The sequence below is a fragment of the Periplaneta americana genome, chromosome 16 (genome assembly GCF_040183065.1).
Source record: "Periplaneta americana isolate PAMFEO1 chromosome 16, P.americana_PAMFEO1_priV1, whole genome shotgun sequence".
In the NCBI taxonomy this organism is placed as follows: domain Eukaryota; kingdom Metazoa; phylum Arthropoda; class Insecta; order Blattodea; family Blattidae; genus Periplaneta; species Periplaneta americana.
Genome location: NC_091132.1, coordinates 85,584,451 through 85,605,285, shown reverse-complemented (window position 1 = coordinate 85,605,285; position 20,835 = coordinate 85,584,451). Strand labels below are relative to the sequence as shown.

The following is a 20,835-nucleotide window of genomic DNA, read 5'->3' as shown; positions in this document are numbered from 1 at the left end:
TGTGAAAAAGCTCTACAAAAAATTCAAATAAACATTTTCAAAATTAATTTTAATATGAGATAATAATACAGTAGACTACTTAAAATATAGTAAAAACCAAATGAATTAGGCCTACTCACCTGGGTTTTATGGCAGCTGTGGGAGAATCATTGTACTGTAAATGTCATTATTTTGCGTTTGTTTGAGTGCAGAGTGTTGTTATTAATTATTTTTTAATAATTTATTATTTCCCAAAATGTTTCCCAGAATATGGCAGACCTTTCTAATAACAGTCATTAACACCACACTACAAATACTAGGCCTACATTTGTCATAAAATCAATGCCCATATCTTCGACTTTCATTTCAAAAAGAATTATAAACATCTTGTGAGTTCCGCTCTTAAAAAATGCACTTTCAAATTCAGAGGATATCAAAGTCTGAAATAATGTGTACTCCTCCACAACAATTTGAAATATGAAATCTATAGTTGTTTCAATCCCTCTCTACACAACTTAAATAAGTATAAAGACTGGTTCCCAAATCAGGAATGGAAATGACGACAACGAGAACGGAAATAATGTTAAAATAAATGTATTTAAATGTGAGTATTCACAATAGTTAATTGTGCTCACATTTAAATACATTTATTTTAATAATATTCCCGTTCTCGTTCTCGTTATTGTTTTCGTTCCCAGTTTATTGTGGACCAGTCTTAAGTCTCTTTGCAGTGTCTACCCGAACTCTATGAGTTTCAGCAAAATGCGTAATGGAAACATAAGCACATTTACTGCATTTCAAAATCTGCTTGTGTATAGATGAATTCATTTTTCTTGTCTTTATCAGAAGGAAAAGCAAATGTTGAACTGGGCCCTACCTTACTTGAGCAGTAATTAGACATACAACCTGGCACATTACACATTCGTCCCATTTTATAACTTACAATCAAGAGAGTTCTTGATTACAGCCTATACCAATAACTGGATTATATAATGTTATAGAAGTACTAATTGTTCACATAACCCAAAATGCTTGCCTTCATAACAGCAAACCACTACCGGTACATCTCACATCTCAAACGACAATGCTAGCACATACATTGCAATACAAAACTATAATGTTCTATTAATGATTCACATAATTACATTTTTGAAGTCACTGATGAACATGCTTAATGCATACTTTTAAATCACAATATTACACCATTATAGTACAAACGTGGACAAATTGTTAGACTAAACATATTGTTTTTAAATTTTTAAGTCTTTCAATCTGTAGTTTTGTAAATGAGCACATATATTCATAACACTGATGCTATTACTGTTTCAATTATTGTGACAGACTAGGCTCTACTAGCACAGAAAACAGATTGGTTTTCTCATAATGACTGCATGTTTTTGCAAGATAGTGCTCCATGCCACAGCACAAAGAAGGTTTTGAAATTTCTTCAGGATTCCCACACCAAAGCAATTAATTGGCAACGCAACAGTCCTGATATGAAACCAATCGTTAATCTCTGATTTTTTATTAAGAAGAGATCAAATAAATTCAACATTACCACTAAAGTTTGGACTCACAGAATCAGGGGCGAATGCTAGTAACGAAAGTTAGGCTTGCTCTTTTATTCATAGGGGAAGATGGGACGATACAATAATTCATAATTAATAAAAATAATCAGACCCACATAAATAATTTATTTTATAATCATGAAATAACTATGAGTCATGGATCATATTCGCTTATCAGATGTAGAAGTTCGATATAATATAACAAACATGGCCAACAAAACAGTTTATTTAGTTTTTTTCGACTCTGCCAACCAATGCATATTGTTGTATTGAGCTGCACTGAACGAGCACACACATTCTCTATAATGTCTGTCTTCTCTTGAATAGTCCTTCGAGAAAATGGATTTAATAATAAGGTTTCAATAACACACAATTCCGAACTTATTGCAATACTTCAAATTAATGTTTAAGAATTAATAATATATGTAGCAGCTAACAGGCCCACATGTATTCCGCTCATACAATTACATTGCACTCGCAAATCACAGCACATTCCCGCTGTCAATACTGCTCTGTGTAACGTTAAATAGCCATTGGTGTAGCTCTTGGACCAGAGCTTCATACAACTTATAACAGAAGCATGTGCGCCTAGGACGGACCAAGGAGGAAGGCACTTGTGCGCGCATCATTTTCTCGCTATTTCTATGTCTTTCCTGTAGCTCCGAGAAACGAGCAAGCGTTGCGATACTTGCGGTGTGCAACCTGCGGATGATATTACGCCTATACAGTATTCCAAAAATCAAAATAAATTTTAATGTACGTAATCCCATTTTGAGAAATACACATTCTACGAAAATATTGGGCTTGCGCAGCAAGCATAGCATGCCCTGAGAAATCGCCCCTGCATAGAATCATTAATAGATATTGGCACAGAGACATTGAAATTCGATAGTCTTGCAGAAATCTTGTATACAGAATGCCAAAGAGATTTGAAATTCTCATAAAGGGAAAAGAATTGCATAGGCTACAAAATATTAATATGTTTAATTTTTATAATACCTATATCTTGCAGCTGGGTAATTTTCGGTGTTGGACCCCGGACTCATTTCACCGACATTATCACTGTCATCTCATTCAGACGCTAAATAACCTAAGATGTTGATAAAGCGTCGTAAAATAACCTACTAAAATAAAAAAATAAAATATATCTTGCATTATGTAATTTTACTCCATTTTAAACACGAATATGTATGTAAAAATTATATTTCAACTAACAATTTGTCTACATCTGTAGTACCAGGTACAAACTTCCATGCTTTCTGTGTTTACCAAAAGCACACCTTGTGTGATGTCATAGAAGCCGATCTTTCAACGGAATCAGGCCTAAACTTCACGATGGCCACATCTAGAGTAACCAGAAACTGAAGTTAGAGTATGTTGAAGTTGTCCCATTTTGAATTTCATGCACTTTCAGCAGCTTTAATGTACAGTTTATTCGTACATTAAGAGTCATTTTACTGATGTACAAAGTTGGATAAACTCTCTGATATTTACTTTCTCAACAGAACTACGGTATTCATAGTAAATGAGCATAATGCATACTAAACAAACTATATGTTACAGAACTTTGTTTCACTTCAACCTTTCCTACAACATTTCTGCCAACATTGCAACTGAAGTGTTCTCAAGAGACAAATATCGAAGCTCCCTTGGTTGATATGTACTTAAATATTCTCTAGTAATTCAGAATGTGATGGGTGTGGTTACAAGTTGTACGGACGTGTGTCAAGATCTCCGTTGGTCATTCCAGAGCAGCGGTGGGTCACGGTTGGAGTGTGAACCACTGGTTGCATGCGCGATGGCCTGACCAACGGTAGCCCATGCTTGTAAATGCACGGCACCATGGAGCAGCCCCACCAAGGTCTGCTGTCTGCCAGATCGAACAATGAACAGCAATATCGAGAATTTTGTTATTACACTACGCAATTATTGCTTGGCAAATGCATGATTAATTTGTAGCTATGAAACTGCTTTACTGAAGGCTCTGACGAAATCTTTTCCTGTAAATTTTAATGAAAATACAATTTCATTAGTAGTAGAATTCAATGGATTATGTATACAAGTCGCATTGTGATGGTTTGCAAATCAAATATGAAGAAGTCACCCAATTGCCTTTTTGATATATTTAGTTAAATCAAGGTGGTCCAATCTGTCTTTAATTGAGAGTATATCGAAATATTTTATGAGCGGGTGAGGGCCATCGCTTAAAAATTATCTATTTGAATAATACAGGAAGGAAAACAAGAAACATGTCACGTAGGTGTAACTTTACAGAAGATTGCATTTAAAGTTGTACCTGCCTATAGTTTACTTTACATTTATACTAAAAGACATTAATGGAAACTTCAATTTACTCATTTTACAAAACTTAAAAATTGTTAAAAATAGATTAGAATTACATACAAATACAAATACAGTTCACTTGCTTAATAAGCAGATAGGTTATTTAACACAAAACATTCATGGAAACTTCAAGAAATTTATTCATTTGATCTCTTGCCAATTGGACTGAAATTGTCGTCTTCCTTCTGCAACTTACTGTCTTTTTGGTTCCGCCACTTTGAATTATGCTAAATATTAGCACATGACATGGATTACCAGGCTTGAAGATGAAGTTTGGTATTGAGATAGCCGTAATTCAAGAAAAGAAATATAGCAGTCATAAGATGCCGCTATCAATAGGAGGGAAATATACTGCTTTGTCATAATTGAATGAATTGCCATCTAACAAACACTGTAAAACTTCAATATAAAATTTCGTATTGAAATCTAAATTACAATTTCTTTTGTTAGTTTAGACTGTATATTAAATTTAAAAAAATAGTATAAAAGGGTCGAGAGCGAGCAAAATCAGTATGACAGGTTGGACCACGCTGAGTTAAATCATTTGCTATTGAAATAAATTATGTTCATGAAAAATTTGTCATATTATACTACTCGTTTAAGCACTATCTTTTTCTATAAATGCAGTGTTTTTCAGCCATGATTCTTTGGAAAATTTAAATCATGATATGCTCGCATGTATTGAAAATTTGAACATTGAAAATAAGTATATGTGCAATGATTATTTAAAATTTTAAATAATAGGGCTATGTACTTGTTAGAATTCAGTTGATAAATCACAAATAATTCGGTGATTTTGATCAATTGTTGCAGTGCATAGTAATAAAATTTAATTAAAGAATTTTCTTCATAAAGGACTTCTTTTGTTCCATGATTCATAATGAAAAGAATTTTCTATTGGATGTGCTAAAATAAATAATGTGAAAGTAACTTGTGCATATTTGTGAATGTTTTAATGTTTCCAAAGTGTGTGGTCTAAATATTGTTGAAAAACAATGATTATATGGATAGTATTTAACATACTTGGTTTCCTTCATGCAGTGGTTGCATAATCTGATGTAAAATTTAGAAGATTACGCAAATGATACTTGAAGAAGAAGCATGACATTTGCCTTTGCAAGTTTGGGCAGTGTAATACATTTATATGAGAACTTTGATCATGCAGGATTGTTCCAGTGTGGTGATTTCTTTATTATGTGACAGTGCAGGTAACCGCAAAGAAGAAACACAGATTAATGATTAGTCCATGTTTCTATATACAATATATATAAATAAGTGTATATATATATAAATATATATAAATCTTAAAAAGTGTTAGTGATATGTAGATGAATCATCCAAGTTAAGACTTTGGATATATATGATGTTTTGTTTTCATTTTGTGAAGGAATTTTTTATATTGTATGGTTGGCGTTTAGTAAATACGTGTTCTACACAAACTCTCTTGGTGTGATCAAATGTAGGTTGTTTTGAACGTTATGCTGCTTGAATGATGGATGAATGTGGTAATGTTTTTTATTAAGATTTTTCTATTTAACTTTTTTATGTATTACAATGAAGACTTTCATGACGGTGTTGGGTATTTAAAGTATTTATGGCATTGGAAGTATTAGTAGCTACAGTAGAACCCATTTAAATGAAATATAAAGTTATATAAAATCAAATATTGGTGATGGTTAAACAGTCCTATTTGTTTATATTAGCATTTCAGTTTGTCTTAACAGAATTAACAAGTAATATGGGAAATCTCTCTAGGAAACACGAGAAAGGAAACCAGCGTAACGATGCCCTCTTCTAACATCTCCAGTAAAATCAATAACCCCTCGCGGATTTTATGAGATTGAGTGCCTGACAATCTAACAACTATCGAGCTTGAGGGACCAAACATTGAAAGAATGATCTATTTGCAGTCCTTTATTAGTTTCCCATCTAACAATTGGTAATTCAGTAACTACTCAGTCGACAAAATTAACAAAAGTAAATGAGTTGTCTTCACAATAATTTTAATTAATAACATTAATACCATATTAATAAACTGAATGTTTGATTGTGTGATTGAGTGCTAGACAGAATAGTGTTATAATAGTTTATATATTATTGCAACAAGCAAATTTCCTTACAGAGATTAGAATTACAATATTTGATTCGAATTTGTAATCGGAAATTATATGCCAAGCATGTTGCATGTAGATGCTGTATGATGCGCCAAGATTTGATGCGGCATGTTGATGCATGTCTGCAGACATGTTGCCTCTCTGATACAGTAGACCTAAAGTATTATTTGACACTATGATACGACATTAGTGCCATAAGAAGTTATGTCCATTATAAGGTGCTCTTATTTTTTATTGAATTGCTTTTTTTTTTTCTGGGAATAGAATTCAGTTAATTATAATGCAGTAGCAATTTTAATTTGTGGAGAATAAAGTAAATTTATTTCCATGAAAGGAAATCAAAATGACAAGTAAATGTTTCAACTTCAGAAATAATATTAGGGGTTTTAGGAATCCATCTGTAGAGTAAATACTGTTTATTAACCTTTTCACTGTGCTGTAACACGACATAGTTTTGAATGAGATTACTATTATTTGTTCATTTTTAATTTAGTGATGTTTCCTAATAAATGACATTCATAGGAACATGGGAATTTGGCAAAATAAATTCTTGATTTTTAATCAATGTCTGTCAGTGAAGTTAACCTTTTCATACATGTCTCTTCTTTTACGTTTCTGAAATGATTCTAATTACTGTTTAAAAGATAACCGCTCTTCATTGTGCCATAAATTATGATAAAAATAATAGAAATGATCAATTACCTACTTTCAATTTGAAAAATAGGATATGAATTTTAGTATTGGACTGTTAGTTTCTTTTATCCCAAATTTAATGTTAAGTTCGTATATGAATTATAATAGTTGTAACACTGGCTTGCAAAACTTTTGTCCGATATACCGTACAGTTTTTCTCGTTCTTAGGTTGGTATTTGTACTCACTCTAGGATAGTAGCATAGGTGGCAGGTGGTCTCCCCGCAGGTAACAAATCACCCCTCCTCACAACAGAAAGGTTGAACCAAGCTACTTAGTAAACTTAAAGAGAATATGTTTACTTAGTGCTCTAGTGATATAGATAAATTTAATAAACACGGCATTTTGTAGCTCCTCCTCACACCAGTGGCGTATACTGGTTAAAGGGTTTGGGCTACCGCTGACCCTATTATTACATTATGTTATATTATAAACTTTTTCTTTTGTAATTTCCTTGGGCTACCACCGGTAGCCCGCAAAATACGCCCCTGCCTCACACCATGGTTCTTTGCATTATGATGCGCCCATAGCTTATTTTTCTTTGGCTGTTGTCATGGTAATAGCACTGCGTTAATAAAATTACATTGATTAAAGGCGGCGCTAACAATCAATAGATTAATATTCTAAAAAATCAGGTAAATAATTTTATTAAGACAAATTTTTATGGGTATGTGTATAATTTAAAACTTGATTGTCAATTATATTTCGTAGGGTACAGCAGTTTAATTTATATTTTGCACACATAAAAAAAAGGTTTGCATGTTACTCTCACATAGTAATGGAACGAAATTGTGGATGTAACGAACTAAAAAATAAGCAAAGCATATAGAAATAGCAAATGTCTGTGCTTCCAACACCAAACATGATATTGGAACCACATCTGATACAACAAAGATGTGTAGATGGAGAAATTGTCCTGTTGAAAAAATATAATTATATCAGGTTGCAACATGTGTATGCTAGGTAGCATACAGTATTTTCCAGTATGTGGATATATTGCTGGGAAGTCAAATTCTCTTCAATTTTACACAGAGTTCCTCCTCATAGCCAGGAAATCCATCCCCAAACAGCGACAGAAATACGTCCACTGCGTTGTGTTGATGTTACATATTCTGGCTGGAACCTTGTGGACCCAATAGGACGAAATACCTGAATAGGCCCGTGACTGATGTGTGAGAAAATCTTTTAATCTGAAAATATTACATTTTCCCATGGATATTCATAATATTCTTGTCAAAATGCGATGTGATCTATTCTATGTTTATGATCCAATATGGTATTTATACGTGCAGGGAAGATGAAAAATTTTCCTGGAATATTATATAATACTCAAGAGAAGTAAACAACATGCTGTAAACATTTTGGTGCAAAATAGACTCAATGTTTTATTTCTGTCGATTACATATACCGTTATTGCTCTAAAAGGTTGTCTTTGGTTCGATTAGCTAGGTATATACCTGCAACTCAAGAGTTCAAATACCTTCCTCCCCAGGGCGACATGTGGAGTGGGGTATGTAGACATATTGCCAACATAATATCTCACAAAGTTCACTTCCGCATTATTTCATAGGATAAAAGTTTTGCAAGCCAGTATACAGAAGGAGACAATTTGTGTTGAGTATAGTTTTTGTATGAATACTTGAACACCCCATGCCTAATCAGTCCTTTGCCTGCTATCATAAAATAGTAGATTACATAAAGAAATAAAGCAAATAACTTTATTTACTCAGTGATTATATAATGAGATTCATATAAAATGTAATAACTTTTATTAACATTAGGCTCATTTGAATCATTAAATAAATGTATTGGTATTATAGTTGAATTTCTTTGAAGCAAAGTCTTTAAATAAATTGGTAAATAGTAGGGAAAATAATTCAACTAAGAAAACTATCACTTAATACATACATAAGTGTTCTGCCCATGGGCAGGTTTTTCACTGCAAACCCAGCATTCTCCAATCTTTCCTATTTTCTGCCTTCCTCTTAGTCTCCGCATATGATCCCCATATCTTCATGTCATCTATCATCTGATACCTTCTTCTGCCCCAAACTCTTCTCCCGTTCACCATTCCTTCCAGTGCATCCTTCAGGAGGCAGTTTTTTTCTCAGCCAGTAATATCACCTATAATAGCCATAAATAATAAATGTAATATACCTTACATTATTTTCTTGAAAGGAAATCAAAATGACAAGTAAATGTTTCAACTTCAAAAATGAATATGTGGTCGTCATGCCAGATAATGAGGGAAACAAATAATAATGTTAAGTTGTCCTAAGATTCTTTTTAAATTTACATAGACCTAAATGAAGAGTCTTCGCAATCATTGTTTAAATGAACATTGTAGGTAAGAAGTTGCGTAACAGTGAAAAGGTTAAAGTGGCATTACAGTTTCCTGAATAAACTTTGTTCTTTCAAAATCATTCTTACATAGATTGTCAGTCTTATATGCTTAAAATTGAATAATTGCGTGCTCCTCTGTATTATAAGAATGGCCTAGGTAGTTATGCATTTTTTAAGCTTGCAATATTGGCCTTTCCTGTTCACGCACACTCAGAACTGTTTCATACAGAAGTTGTTTATGTAATAGGTTTTCGTTAGGGATAACAGTAATGTACATGCCTACTTTATTGATTACTTTACTGCAGTGTAATTTTGTTGCAATAGTTACACAGAACTGTAGTCTACAAGATAAGGTAAACAGGTTTTCAGTGCTATACCAAGACTATATTTATTTCTACAAATGTTTACCGCATTACTTTATTTATTCGTAAAATCAAAATATTATATTCCCAACTGAAGATATAGAAGCTTTAAGGATATACACATTTTAATGACGTGACAAACCGCTGTGACAACTAGAGCACGTTTCAGTCCTTAAGTCATAGTATGCATGTGTTTATTATTTTGAATTTCCGTTGTGTGTCTATCTGGGCCCTGCTTATATGTTTACATTATTGGTTTATTTTTTAAAACTGTATTGTCAGTAAAGTATTTTTACACAAGGATTATGTTCAGATACCTAGGTCTCTATTGATGTCCTTCCTGTCAAGCAAGGAAGGTATGTGCAAGAACTGTTACGGCACCATGTACATGTAAGGGGTACTTCTGAGCAGATATCTCTATGTTCTGGGCTTGCATTTCGCTTGATGTCACTAAGTTATCAAAATTAATAATTATAAATTGGACTTATGTTACCGGTACTGAAAAATACCAAATGTAATTGGAAGGATATTTTTGAAATGTGGTTTTAGTGTTTAATTTCTATAGGCCTACATTTTTTGTCAGTCTTGCATAGATAAATTTGTTTTTGAATCTAATTTTTTTCAGGATTTAAAAAGAGGGCTAGTATTTCAATGGATATGTTGTTGTGGATTAAGAGTATGAACATCCAAATTTCATGGTAACAAGTGAGTATTAACACATTAATCACTTAAGACACACACACTGCTTGCAATTAAAAAGTAGTACCTTCATCTACTTTAAATCTTTATGTTATAATGAACATATCATATTTCATGAATAATGAACCCATAAAATGTTCACTGCATATACCACTACCAGAAATAATGTTTTTGTTAACATACCTACCTATACAGATGCTGGTTGTTCATAAATATTAATTATTAAATTTAAGTAAACAGTTGAAGATAATGTTGAAGGCAAAATTATTTCACTTTTTCACTTCAACAAAATATCTAATTGTGGTGGACATGGTCGTCAAAGCATGCAGCTTTGAAATGGTGTAAGTCAGAACTATTTGTTTGACGTCTACTTAGAGCAGTGGTTCCCAACTTTTTGGAAATGCGACCCATTTTTGGGTGAGACATTTGTTTACAAGCATCACTGGTATCGTACTGGTACCTAACCCCATTAAAAAAATATAAGACCTTGTCAATTGGAAAACAACGATAATTTTACTCAAAACCAGTGGGTACCATCCTACATCTAATATACCTATACCTGCAAGACGAGAATTCGGAATATGCAAACCTATTTTCCAGTAAAAATTTCTTTTACTTCTTAGACTGGCCTTGCTTGCTGATATATTTTTTCACACTTAAACACTTTGAATAGTGGTTTGCAAGGTCAAGATGTTGATATAATAACAGCCAGAGATAAAATCGATGGACTATAAATCCAAGAAAACTTGAGTTCTGCTTCACATCACTTGACAAAAAATGGAAATTTCATTCTTTGTGAACATGCAATTAGATTTGCACAGTTTTAAAAACAGGTTTTTGAATATTTTTCGGAAGAAACTCAAAACAATTACGATAGTCACAGATGAATACTGAATCCGTTTTTGACAGTTGCTTCAACTAGCTGAAATAATAAAAAAAAATAAAATATTAAGGAAAAACTCAATGAAATATGTACCTACTTATGGAATGTTGAAACTGTAGGCCTACTTCTTCTATTTTTTTTTTTCAGAGCGTGGACCACTTTTGGATCAAAAGAACACAAAAATACCTCGAACTTGCAAAAGAACCTCTTAAATTTTTTATGGCATTTGCAAACTAAATTTCTCGTCTATGATTACCATCAGAACAAAAGCGAGAAATCTTCTTGAAATTGAAAGTTATATTATTGTGCATAACGAATATAGAGTTTAGATTTAGGAAGCTACATTAGCAAAAACAGACACTTTTGTGGCATTAATTGTTTCTTAGTTTATGATTATTCCAACATTTTTTTTATTTGTATGTTTAACATTTTTTGTTTTATTTTATAAATCATCTCGCAATCCCTCTCAGCTCTTTATACATCTCTCCAAGGGGTCGTGACATGTCAGTCCAGTTCAGAGTAATGTTGAAAAAGAGAAATGTAGACTGATCATAATATGATTGTGCTTCAGTCTACTAACGAAAAAGTTTATTATAATGAAAATATTGTATTTTCAATTCTCTTGAGCCACTTTTAGATCTTGTGACATTCACTGTTGAGAATAAAAATATACCAGCGAATGTTTGAAAAAAACTGGATCAGCTCTTGGAGTTAAGACCCATGCTATCTCTGCACACATGTATATCTGGAGGTACCCAAACTTACGTCCTGCATTAACATTTTCAGAGTATCATAGTGTGAGAACTATATTCATAGCAGCAGTTTTTCCTCTAAATTGTGAAATTTTAGGTTGGTCAGTGGAATATATGTGAGCAGGCTGAAATGTATATTCAATATTAGTGAAATTTGAATATGTGGTGATTGTTGCTTAGAATACCTTGAAGTTAATTCTACTTCAGTTTTATATTTGAAATGGAAATTACTTGTTTATCTTTCAAATTAAAGTCAATGACAGGTTGCATGTTCATGAGTTGGAAGCCCACTTCACTGTTTTTTCACATGACCCGTGCATCATCTGTTGAATTACTGCCCTTTGAAGTGACATACAAGTAGAAAATGCAAGCCTGGGACTGACACTAGTCAGTTGTACTTCTGCGCAGAGAGATCATGGGAATCATGTGCTTTAAAACCATTTGTTTTTCTGTGCCTGTATCCAGGTGCAGCAGCTAAGCAACGGAGGCATTTGAGTACGTTACGGGAACATCCGTATCAAAGGGCTGGGGCCCTTTCATGAAAAATCTGTGCCCCGTGGCAAGGTTAGTTTCCATTGCTATTCACTCGGTACCTCTCTACTTCTTGACTGTGTATTTGTTGTAGTGTAATGTCAGCAGAGTAAAGTCTGTTTGTCTGACTGCAGTTCTTACTTGTGCCTCTCTTGTCTGCTTTGGAAGATGTTGCTATGTGTTGATATGGTTATGTGAATTTTAACAATAAAATGTGACCACTGTTAAATAGAAGCACTCTGAAGAATGCAAAATGTAGCACTTCTTGTGGACCGACAAGGACTGTAAGACTAGAAATCAGACTTTACTCGTTATTTTATATTTGTAGGATTTTAGGTGGAGGAAAGAAGGACATTATTGTTAATGCAATTCGATAGGAAGATTTTAATTTAAAATATGTTATCAGTGTAAACATTATGTACGTATGTAACCAATAATACACCGTTGCTGATGTTTGGTTACCGTAGCAAAGTAGGAAGTTAATCAGAATATAGAGAGAGGTATTTATTTTTAAACGATCAATCACAATCCATGTGATTTATTGCTGTAACTAGTCTTGAATGCATTATTTTTTTACAGTACATTTTTTTTATTGTCACCCAATAAACAGTTTGTTGGGTAGACCTTCTGTTAAGATTATTTTCACCTCCATAAATTAATTGTAATACCGGTGCTAAAAATACCTTTTACTCAATGTTCCAGGAAGTGGACAGTTTTTGAAGTATATGTATATTTTTTTGCACAACCAGTACAGTTGTTGTATTTAGTAACTGAAAAACATACAGTTGCTGGTTTCGTGTAAAAGGAATTGTTGCAGTCAGTAGGTTTATTTGTATTTATACTCATGTAGAGAATCATAAAGTAGCCATCATTTTATTATTTTTATACTTTTTAAAAGTTTTTTTTTATTTACCCCTCGTGCTGGCAATATTTACTTTATATATATTATACATTTTTCTTCCAGTGATCACTGTTTTGAAGTATGTTTTAGCATTTTGATATAGTATTTTTCTATTGTATGGTTGTGATATTTTATTTCCATGTTAGTGTATCTGATTGATGAATGTTAGGCAGGAAGAAGATTCACAGATTGACCTTACCAGGTCTCACGCATGTCCTTCTTTCCTCGAATCATTTATTTGTATATTTTCGAAAAGGAGCATTAAATGTGAATGTCATAATTTTGTACGAACATGGTAACCTCCCTTGAAGGGGGGTGAAAAGCATCGTAATATATTATTTATATTATACTGTATATTCTTTCCAGTATATGAACTATTCTGTATTTTGTTGAATTAGGCAACTTGTGCCTGTGGATTCACTATAATGAGATTTTTTATTGGATTTGTATATACTTGGTGCAAACCTCCAATCAGAAAATAAAATAAAGAAAATATCAGTAAAGAAAAAGAAACACATAAATTTTTATCATTTCTTCAGATTATCCGTTCTGAATATTTCCTGAATCAGCCACTTGGATTGTAAGTTTATTGTAAGAATGAAGAGCCATCTGTCAAAACCAATCTTCATGATGCAATTGAAAGCAGAGACTATCAGATAAAAGATTCTTTGCACATGAGAAGTTGGTTTTAGAACAGATGCTGCATTACTTGCATGAACTTTTATCCTTGTTGGCTGTTAAAATACACCTTAAACTAATAATAAATAATCTTTTTTCAGTTTTCCTTCTTTATCTTGGCAATATGTTCGTAAACACCTTTTGTTTTTATTTATGTTTTTAATCCATTTTGATGGGGCATGCAAGCGTGAGACAGCTTTTTTTGCAGCTTGTTTTCATTTTTTTAATTAAATTTTTTCTAAACATACGTTTTCATTATAACACCATACAAAATGGAATTAAAACAGTTTTACATTTTTTATGTATTTTTTGTCATTTTATATGTGTAATAGACCATCAGAGCTCACAATAGTAACACCGTTTTAACAAAATTATTTAAAATTTGAAATAATACATTACATCTTAATAAGAACAACTTATTCTGTAAATAAATTATAGTGAGAACACGAGAGTTTTTCATCCCTCTCGATTCTTAACAACAGTAAGGTTTGTGTCTGTCCTAACAGCATTATGATAGGCATCGAATATATTGCAATTGTGCACCTTTGTATTAAAAACTAATCGGAGAGTACACCTGTTTTAAATAAAGACCGAAATACAAAGTTTCATTGCAACATTTCGAGTTCTTTTATGATCTTACTCAAAATGTTTAATTTATGAATTTTATTATGGTATTTATTAAGCGATAATTTTTTTTCAATTAAAATTCACCTAGTTACGACATGTGAGAAGTTTTTAGTCTCTTACAGATAAAGGTGTGTGTATTCTCGGCACATCATCAGAATCAGCCCACAAATGGTCAGAAGATGTTGGGTATAAAATTCGTAATAAGAATTCTCACTGTTATTTTCCATTGTGAGTGAGAATGGTTTTTCAGTATATAATGACAAAAAAGAATTAAATGAGTTACGAACGTGCTGTGCACAATACCAGATAACTCGAGTAGTCTAACCATTTTTAGCTCCACACTGAGTTCCCTCCTCGAGTTCCGAGAACACTGCTTGGACCCGTGGCTGGGGAAGAGACTAACCTTTTATTTTATTTTGCAAATGCAAATTTGCATTATACACTTAAAAAACTTTTTTACCTTCCCTATTCTTGCACTAACTAAAAGAATCAATCTCTCCACAAGGCCAAGTTGACACTAACGAGCGGGCAGCCATCTCATAATAATAATAATAATTGCTTTTAAAGTGCCTGACTTTCATATACCAAACAACTTGTATATTAAATTGTGTACTGTTCTATATATCCCCTGCACATGGGAGGGGTTACACGTGCTCCTATTGTTAGAATAATGTAATAATTTTGGGTTGAATGTGATAATCGTCTGTGTATAATTAATAATCAGTAATTAATAATAATTAAAATAACTTTTATTAATCAAACTGCACTTTGGGGCTTGTATGGGGTTAGTGATGGTGTATGTAATTGTAGCTAGTGTAGTGTTCTGGGAACATTTTTGTCTTGTCGACTGCTGGGATTGTGTCTGAGTGAGTGTCTTTCACTTGAACCCGACTTTCTAAGAAGGTTTTTGCAAATAGTGTATGTGATTTCTGTCAGTGTTATGTTCCCCCACCCACCACCCATTTGAGAGAATAAAAACATTGTGAGAAAACTTCAAAAGTTTCCCTTATTTTTAAGAGCTTTTGCTTTATGATTGATTATTTGCAACTGCATTTCAACTACCATCAGTTGTCGTCAGTCCCTCAGTTTTTACATTTTTTGTTTCATGTATTAATAAATACTTAACATTTTCGTAATTCATGCATTTGTTACATTCACTGTTCAATTACGAATTGTTAATGCTTCTATTACAGAATGAATGTACAAAAAATGGTAAGCTGCTTTCTCTAAATCACTAAATAAAATATACCATATTTATCAGTCTAATAGACGATTTTTTTTTTTTTTGTAACAAAGTAGGGTGTGTCCTTTATGCGAGGAAAAAATTTTAGTGAAAGAAAACACGTATTAAAGGTGCGCCAGCTCGAATGCTGAAATAATCAATAGAATAGGTAAAGATACACGGCCGCGACTAATTTATATATCGATTGCATCGCACTTAAGACGATCGATAGTTAGCAACAGTTATATAAACAGATGCTAACTTTTAACAATGAATAATAATAATTATTATTATTATTTATTTATTTATTTATTTTATTTATTTATTTATTTATTTATTTATTTATTTATTTATTTATACTGGCAGAGTTAAGGCCATAGGGCCTTCTCTTACACACTACCAGGTCACAAAGTATACAAGCAGTGAAAATTTAACAAAAAGTTAAAGAACAGAATACTAACATATTACAAAAAAATTAAATAATAATAATAATAATAATAATAATAATAATAATAATAATAATAATAGCATAACAAAATCGACACTAAACAAATGAAAATAATACCGTAATAGAAAAAAGAATGTAAAATACAGTTCTAAAGATTGGAATATAATAAAAGCAACTCAGTACAAATAGTTAATAGAGAAAACATAAGGAAGAATATAACAAAATGGAATGTAATAAAATAATAATAAAAAAGAAAAAAAAAATACGAAAATTAAATAAAATCCTCAATAAAAAGGGTATGATGATAAATACATCTGGTGATCAAGAGAACAAAAAATGGGAAAGGAAGGAAAGAAATATATACAATACAGCGACCATAAAACAAGACATTTTATTGTTATTATTAACACCATCTCATTCACTGTCAGGTTCAGCATCACTGCTATCATTTGTCACAGGTTCATATTCCTCTATGCGTCTATTACGTAGAGAATTCTTTTTTTTTCTTCTTCTTTAATTTTAACGCGAAAAATTAGGTTGCATCTATTATGCGGGAGTGTCCATTACACGGGTAAATACAGTATTAATAGAATAAAGCATCCATCATGATTCGAAAATACCATACAAAAATTAAGAATTAAACTGTTTATATAAATATTGGATGTCTATAACAAGCATGCATTTGGCGAGTCTCCCCTGTTTATGACAAAATTGAAAAATTTATTTTACTAACATTGTAAATGATACGAAATGATTTGTACCATCATGTTGCCTGTTCTGTAAATAGATATGCCGGATGTAATAGAATTAATAGTTCTGTTCGAGTATATTGGAAGTTCATTAATGTCTTAGGAGGACTTGTTAGTAGATCATAGATAACAAAGAAAGAAAGAAAAAAAAAGGAAGTTTGAGATTGATGTTAAGAATGCAGAAGTGATGATGAAAAATAAATACAGTGAGTTGATTAATTTTCCCTAATATTAATTACAAGTATACGTAACTTATATTGCATGTTACGAAAGTAAATAATTATTTTTAATGAATAATGTTTTTTTAATGAATAAGTAAATGTTGTTATTTTGGTAATATCGAGTTTAATAATTTCTCTCAAATGGGTGTGGTCCGTAGTTGGGACATATGTATATTTTTCCTGTAATATCAAAATGTTGAAACACCTGACTAGCATATTCACTCAACAATCTCTTGTGCAGCATATCTAATGTGTTTTATATAAAGGTTGCTTTACTACTAATAATTTTGCCAGTGGGTATAACGAAGTCACTGCAATGAATTATTCATGTACTTTTTGTTACATGAAGATTGCTTTTCGCACTCTTTCCTTGCAATTATGTGTTGATTTTCATCACATTCAGTATTTCAAACAGCTTGCATATGCAGATGGTAAATTGTTCACAGTTTTTATTTCTTCTACTAAAATAAAATAATTCATTGCTTGGCTGTTTGATTTGAAGGCAGCCAGTTCTGTATTAGAAATAATTTTGATTATAATAAACTATTTCTTTAAATAACATGTTTTTTTTTTTTCTGTTCAGACATTGCATAAGATTTTTATTCATTCTTATCTCTCTACGTACTAATTATAAAGAAACTGGCTGCCTACATTATTATTCACCATTATTCAGTCATTTGTTTTTTGACAGTATTTAAATAAACACAGATTCTAACTTGCACCCAAAAATAACGTACATTGAAAATTACTGACAAGTGACTGTGTAATGGTATAAGCAAAAGAAGCTGAAATTTGTCTGTTGCTTTGCTGTATGCTTCCTTAAATTGTTGAACTTCGTTAGTTTATATGGTCGTATTACATAGCACTAAAACATTAAAATCTATTTCCAATCTGAAATTCCATTATAAATACCTCTTTCGTATCTAGCAACCTTTTTAAATATAATTTATTATCACGCACAGATTCTAAGTGCCCTGAGCAACTATATTTAATTTTGAAATACGAGATGTTGGAGGCCTTTTTAATGTAAAATTCATATCTGTGGTCAAGTTAAAAGAAATGTTCATTAAATTTTATAAATTAGAATATCAAAAGTTATAATAGTGATCATGAGAATGGAAATTCACTGTCATTTGATTTCAAAAATAAATGTTGACAGTAAAATAGTTAAATTTGAAGCGTCTTTTAAACAGTGCTAGATATTCCTAAGTTAATAACAGATAAATTGATTGAAGGATTTAGCAAATCTTAGCTAAACTATTTATAATCCAGTAATTGGAAACAAAATTTTTTCTGCATATTGAGCAGTGTCATTAACAGATGGTGTAGTTAATTTCATGTCAGGCTTCATTTCTTTGCGAAAATATTGCAATAATATAATGGATAGAGCTAATACTTCTGCTTTTTATTCATAAGTTTTCAACTTTGTAGAATCAGAATCAACACTGTTGCCTACACCATCTTTCTTTATGGTAATCACACAGTATCAAGTATAATTGTTATAATAAAATCATTTATATTTCCTAGTAGTTCTTGTATTTTACAACAATAATATTCGTGGCAATAGTTAACACATACTTTGCAGCTAAATTTGTACCGTAAAATGCGGTGAATAGGGACGAATTTGTAATATTTTTTATTTCTTTGTGTCAAAGAATAAATACAGTATAATAAATAACAATGTTTGTTCACTCATTATAAATAAAAACATAAACACTCTTACAATTATTTTTAATTTTTGACACAAAGAAATAGTAATAGTAAAAATTCGTCCCTATTCACCTCATTTTACGGTAATTAAATCTGTTTAAGTTTTCCGAGACCATAACATTTCACACTTTCAGACTGTTTCGTAGAAATACGGATACTATTACCGTTTGTAGCTCAGTTGAAATATTAAATGTACTTCCCTTTTGTATAAAAATTTCAATTCATCTTTCATTTAAGAATAACAATATTTTAAGAAAAAATGGTACTGGTATTTAAAAGTTTCTGAATTTTCTAATTTTGATTCATCTCTATGATTTGTTCTAAAGAATGTTATGCTTGTCTATTTTCAAATATCAGTAGCCTTACTTGATTTGTTAGCTTGTAATATCACCGAGCTGTAAATAATCTAGCCTGAGTAAACAAACACAGTTTAATATGAAAACAACTAAGTAGATTTTAACACTGCATATTTATTTAACCTCTCAGTTAATGTGTAATGTACGTGTGATTGTGAGTTTTTTAAACTTAAAATGTGAACTTCTTCGTTTAATGTCGTAATTCTGTGACACTTTTATGTTAAAGTTTTCTAAAGCATTTTAGGTGGCCGAGTTAGCTCAGTTGGTAGAGCAACAGGCTACGGACTGGAGCGTCCTGGGTTCAGTCCTGGGTGGTGGCAGAATGTTTCTCATTTCCAAAACTTCCAGTACAGTTCCGAAGTTCACTCATCCTCCTATTAAAATGACTACCGGGTCTTTCCTGGAGGTAAAATTCGGTCAGATAGTGGTGCCGACCACATCACCCCATTCTAGTGCTGAGTTTATGAAAGGATGGAGCTCTACCTTCATATATTTTAAACCTTTATTTATTTTTTTTTACCCAAATTGAAATAATATTGTCTCAATTCTTTGACACTTGTTTATGTTCTAATATTCAATATTTAAAACAAATATAATATCTTGTATTATTTATGGCTATATTGCTTAGATTACGGTCTTTAACCACGAATGTAGAAGTTCGAACTGTGACAAGTTTTGCGAGGTTTGTGACGTACAAAGCATGTATAAAGTAATTAGGTTTTTGAAGTGGTATGGACTCTTCTGCTAATCTCACCCCACCTTTGTGACATTTGGAATTACCATACTGTGTGTTATACATTTCATTTTGTATTCTGTGTCTGATATATGCAAGTCTACAATAACCAAAGGATTCTTTGCCGTTCTGTTGGAAAGTTATATTGTATTTCGAAATATGCACAATTTCTGCAGTGCTAATTAAATTCCAAAGTAACTGGTACCTACTGTCTGTACCTGCAATTTGGTGCTTCATTGAAGAAATTGCAAGTATAACTTGCGAAATTATATGATATGTACAGTGAAACTTGTTATTCCTGTATTATTCTTATTCTTTCTCCTAGCAGATGATAATATTATCTAAATTTGTATTTTCCCGAGAAAAAACACTTTTCCAAATAACTTCATTTTAGGTACGATTATATTAAATACAGTATATGCTACACATTGATCATATAAGGTTTATCTTGAACATAAAATATTGAAATAGTTGCTACAGATCAAAATTAAGATGTAATATTTAATGGAGATAATTACTTTAAATAACGTAAAAAAATTTTGTTTTCATATTTAAAATGTACCAATACTTTATTGTCTGAAGCAGGTTTTTTTTTTAATATGGTAGTGTTCAGATCATCTCGTGGTGTAATTGAATTAGAGATCTAAATTTTATAATTTATTGGAATTATATATTTATGTATTAAACATAAGAAAACTGGAAACAGTTTATAGAATCTTCTTATACTAATATGTGTTATTTTATTACATTTAAATTAATATAACTCCAACAAAATGGGACAGATTGTGGTTTTGATACACGTTTCACTTAATAAATAAAACAACATACTTTAAAATTTTAGTCTTAACTTGACCACAGAAATTGAAAAGTGTTACATTATAACATATGCACATGTAATTGTGTTCGTCGTCTAATTGTGTGTCGG

General features: G+C 31.6%; 1 protein-coding gene across 6 annotated transcripts in view; it reads left to right on the top strand.

Moving 5' to 3' along the window:
- Positions 1-20,835, top strand: part of how (protein held out wings) — a 783,114-nt gene that overhangs the window by 743,448 nt on the left and 18,831 nt on the right. The window contains exon 7 of one of the 6 annotated variants that reach the window (XR_011336682.1): positions 3,111-12,298. Coding sequence is in view for 5 of the 6 variants with exons in the window: in XM_069849713.1 (XP_069705814.1) it covers positions 3,111-3,226 (116 nt within the window). In the remaining variant the exon portion in view is untranslated. Of the gene's footprint in view, positions 1-3,110; positions 13,688-20,835 lie in introns of those variants that run through there. The other 5 variants (XM_069849715.1, XM_069849713.1, XM_069849716.1 and 2 more) reach the window with 5 other exon arrangements.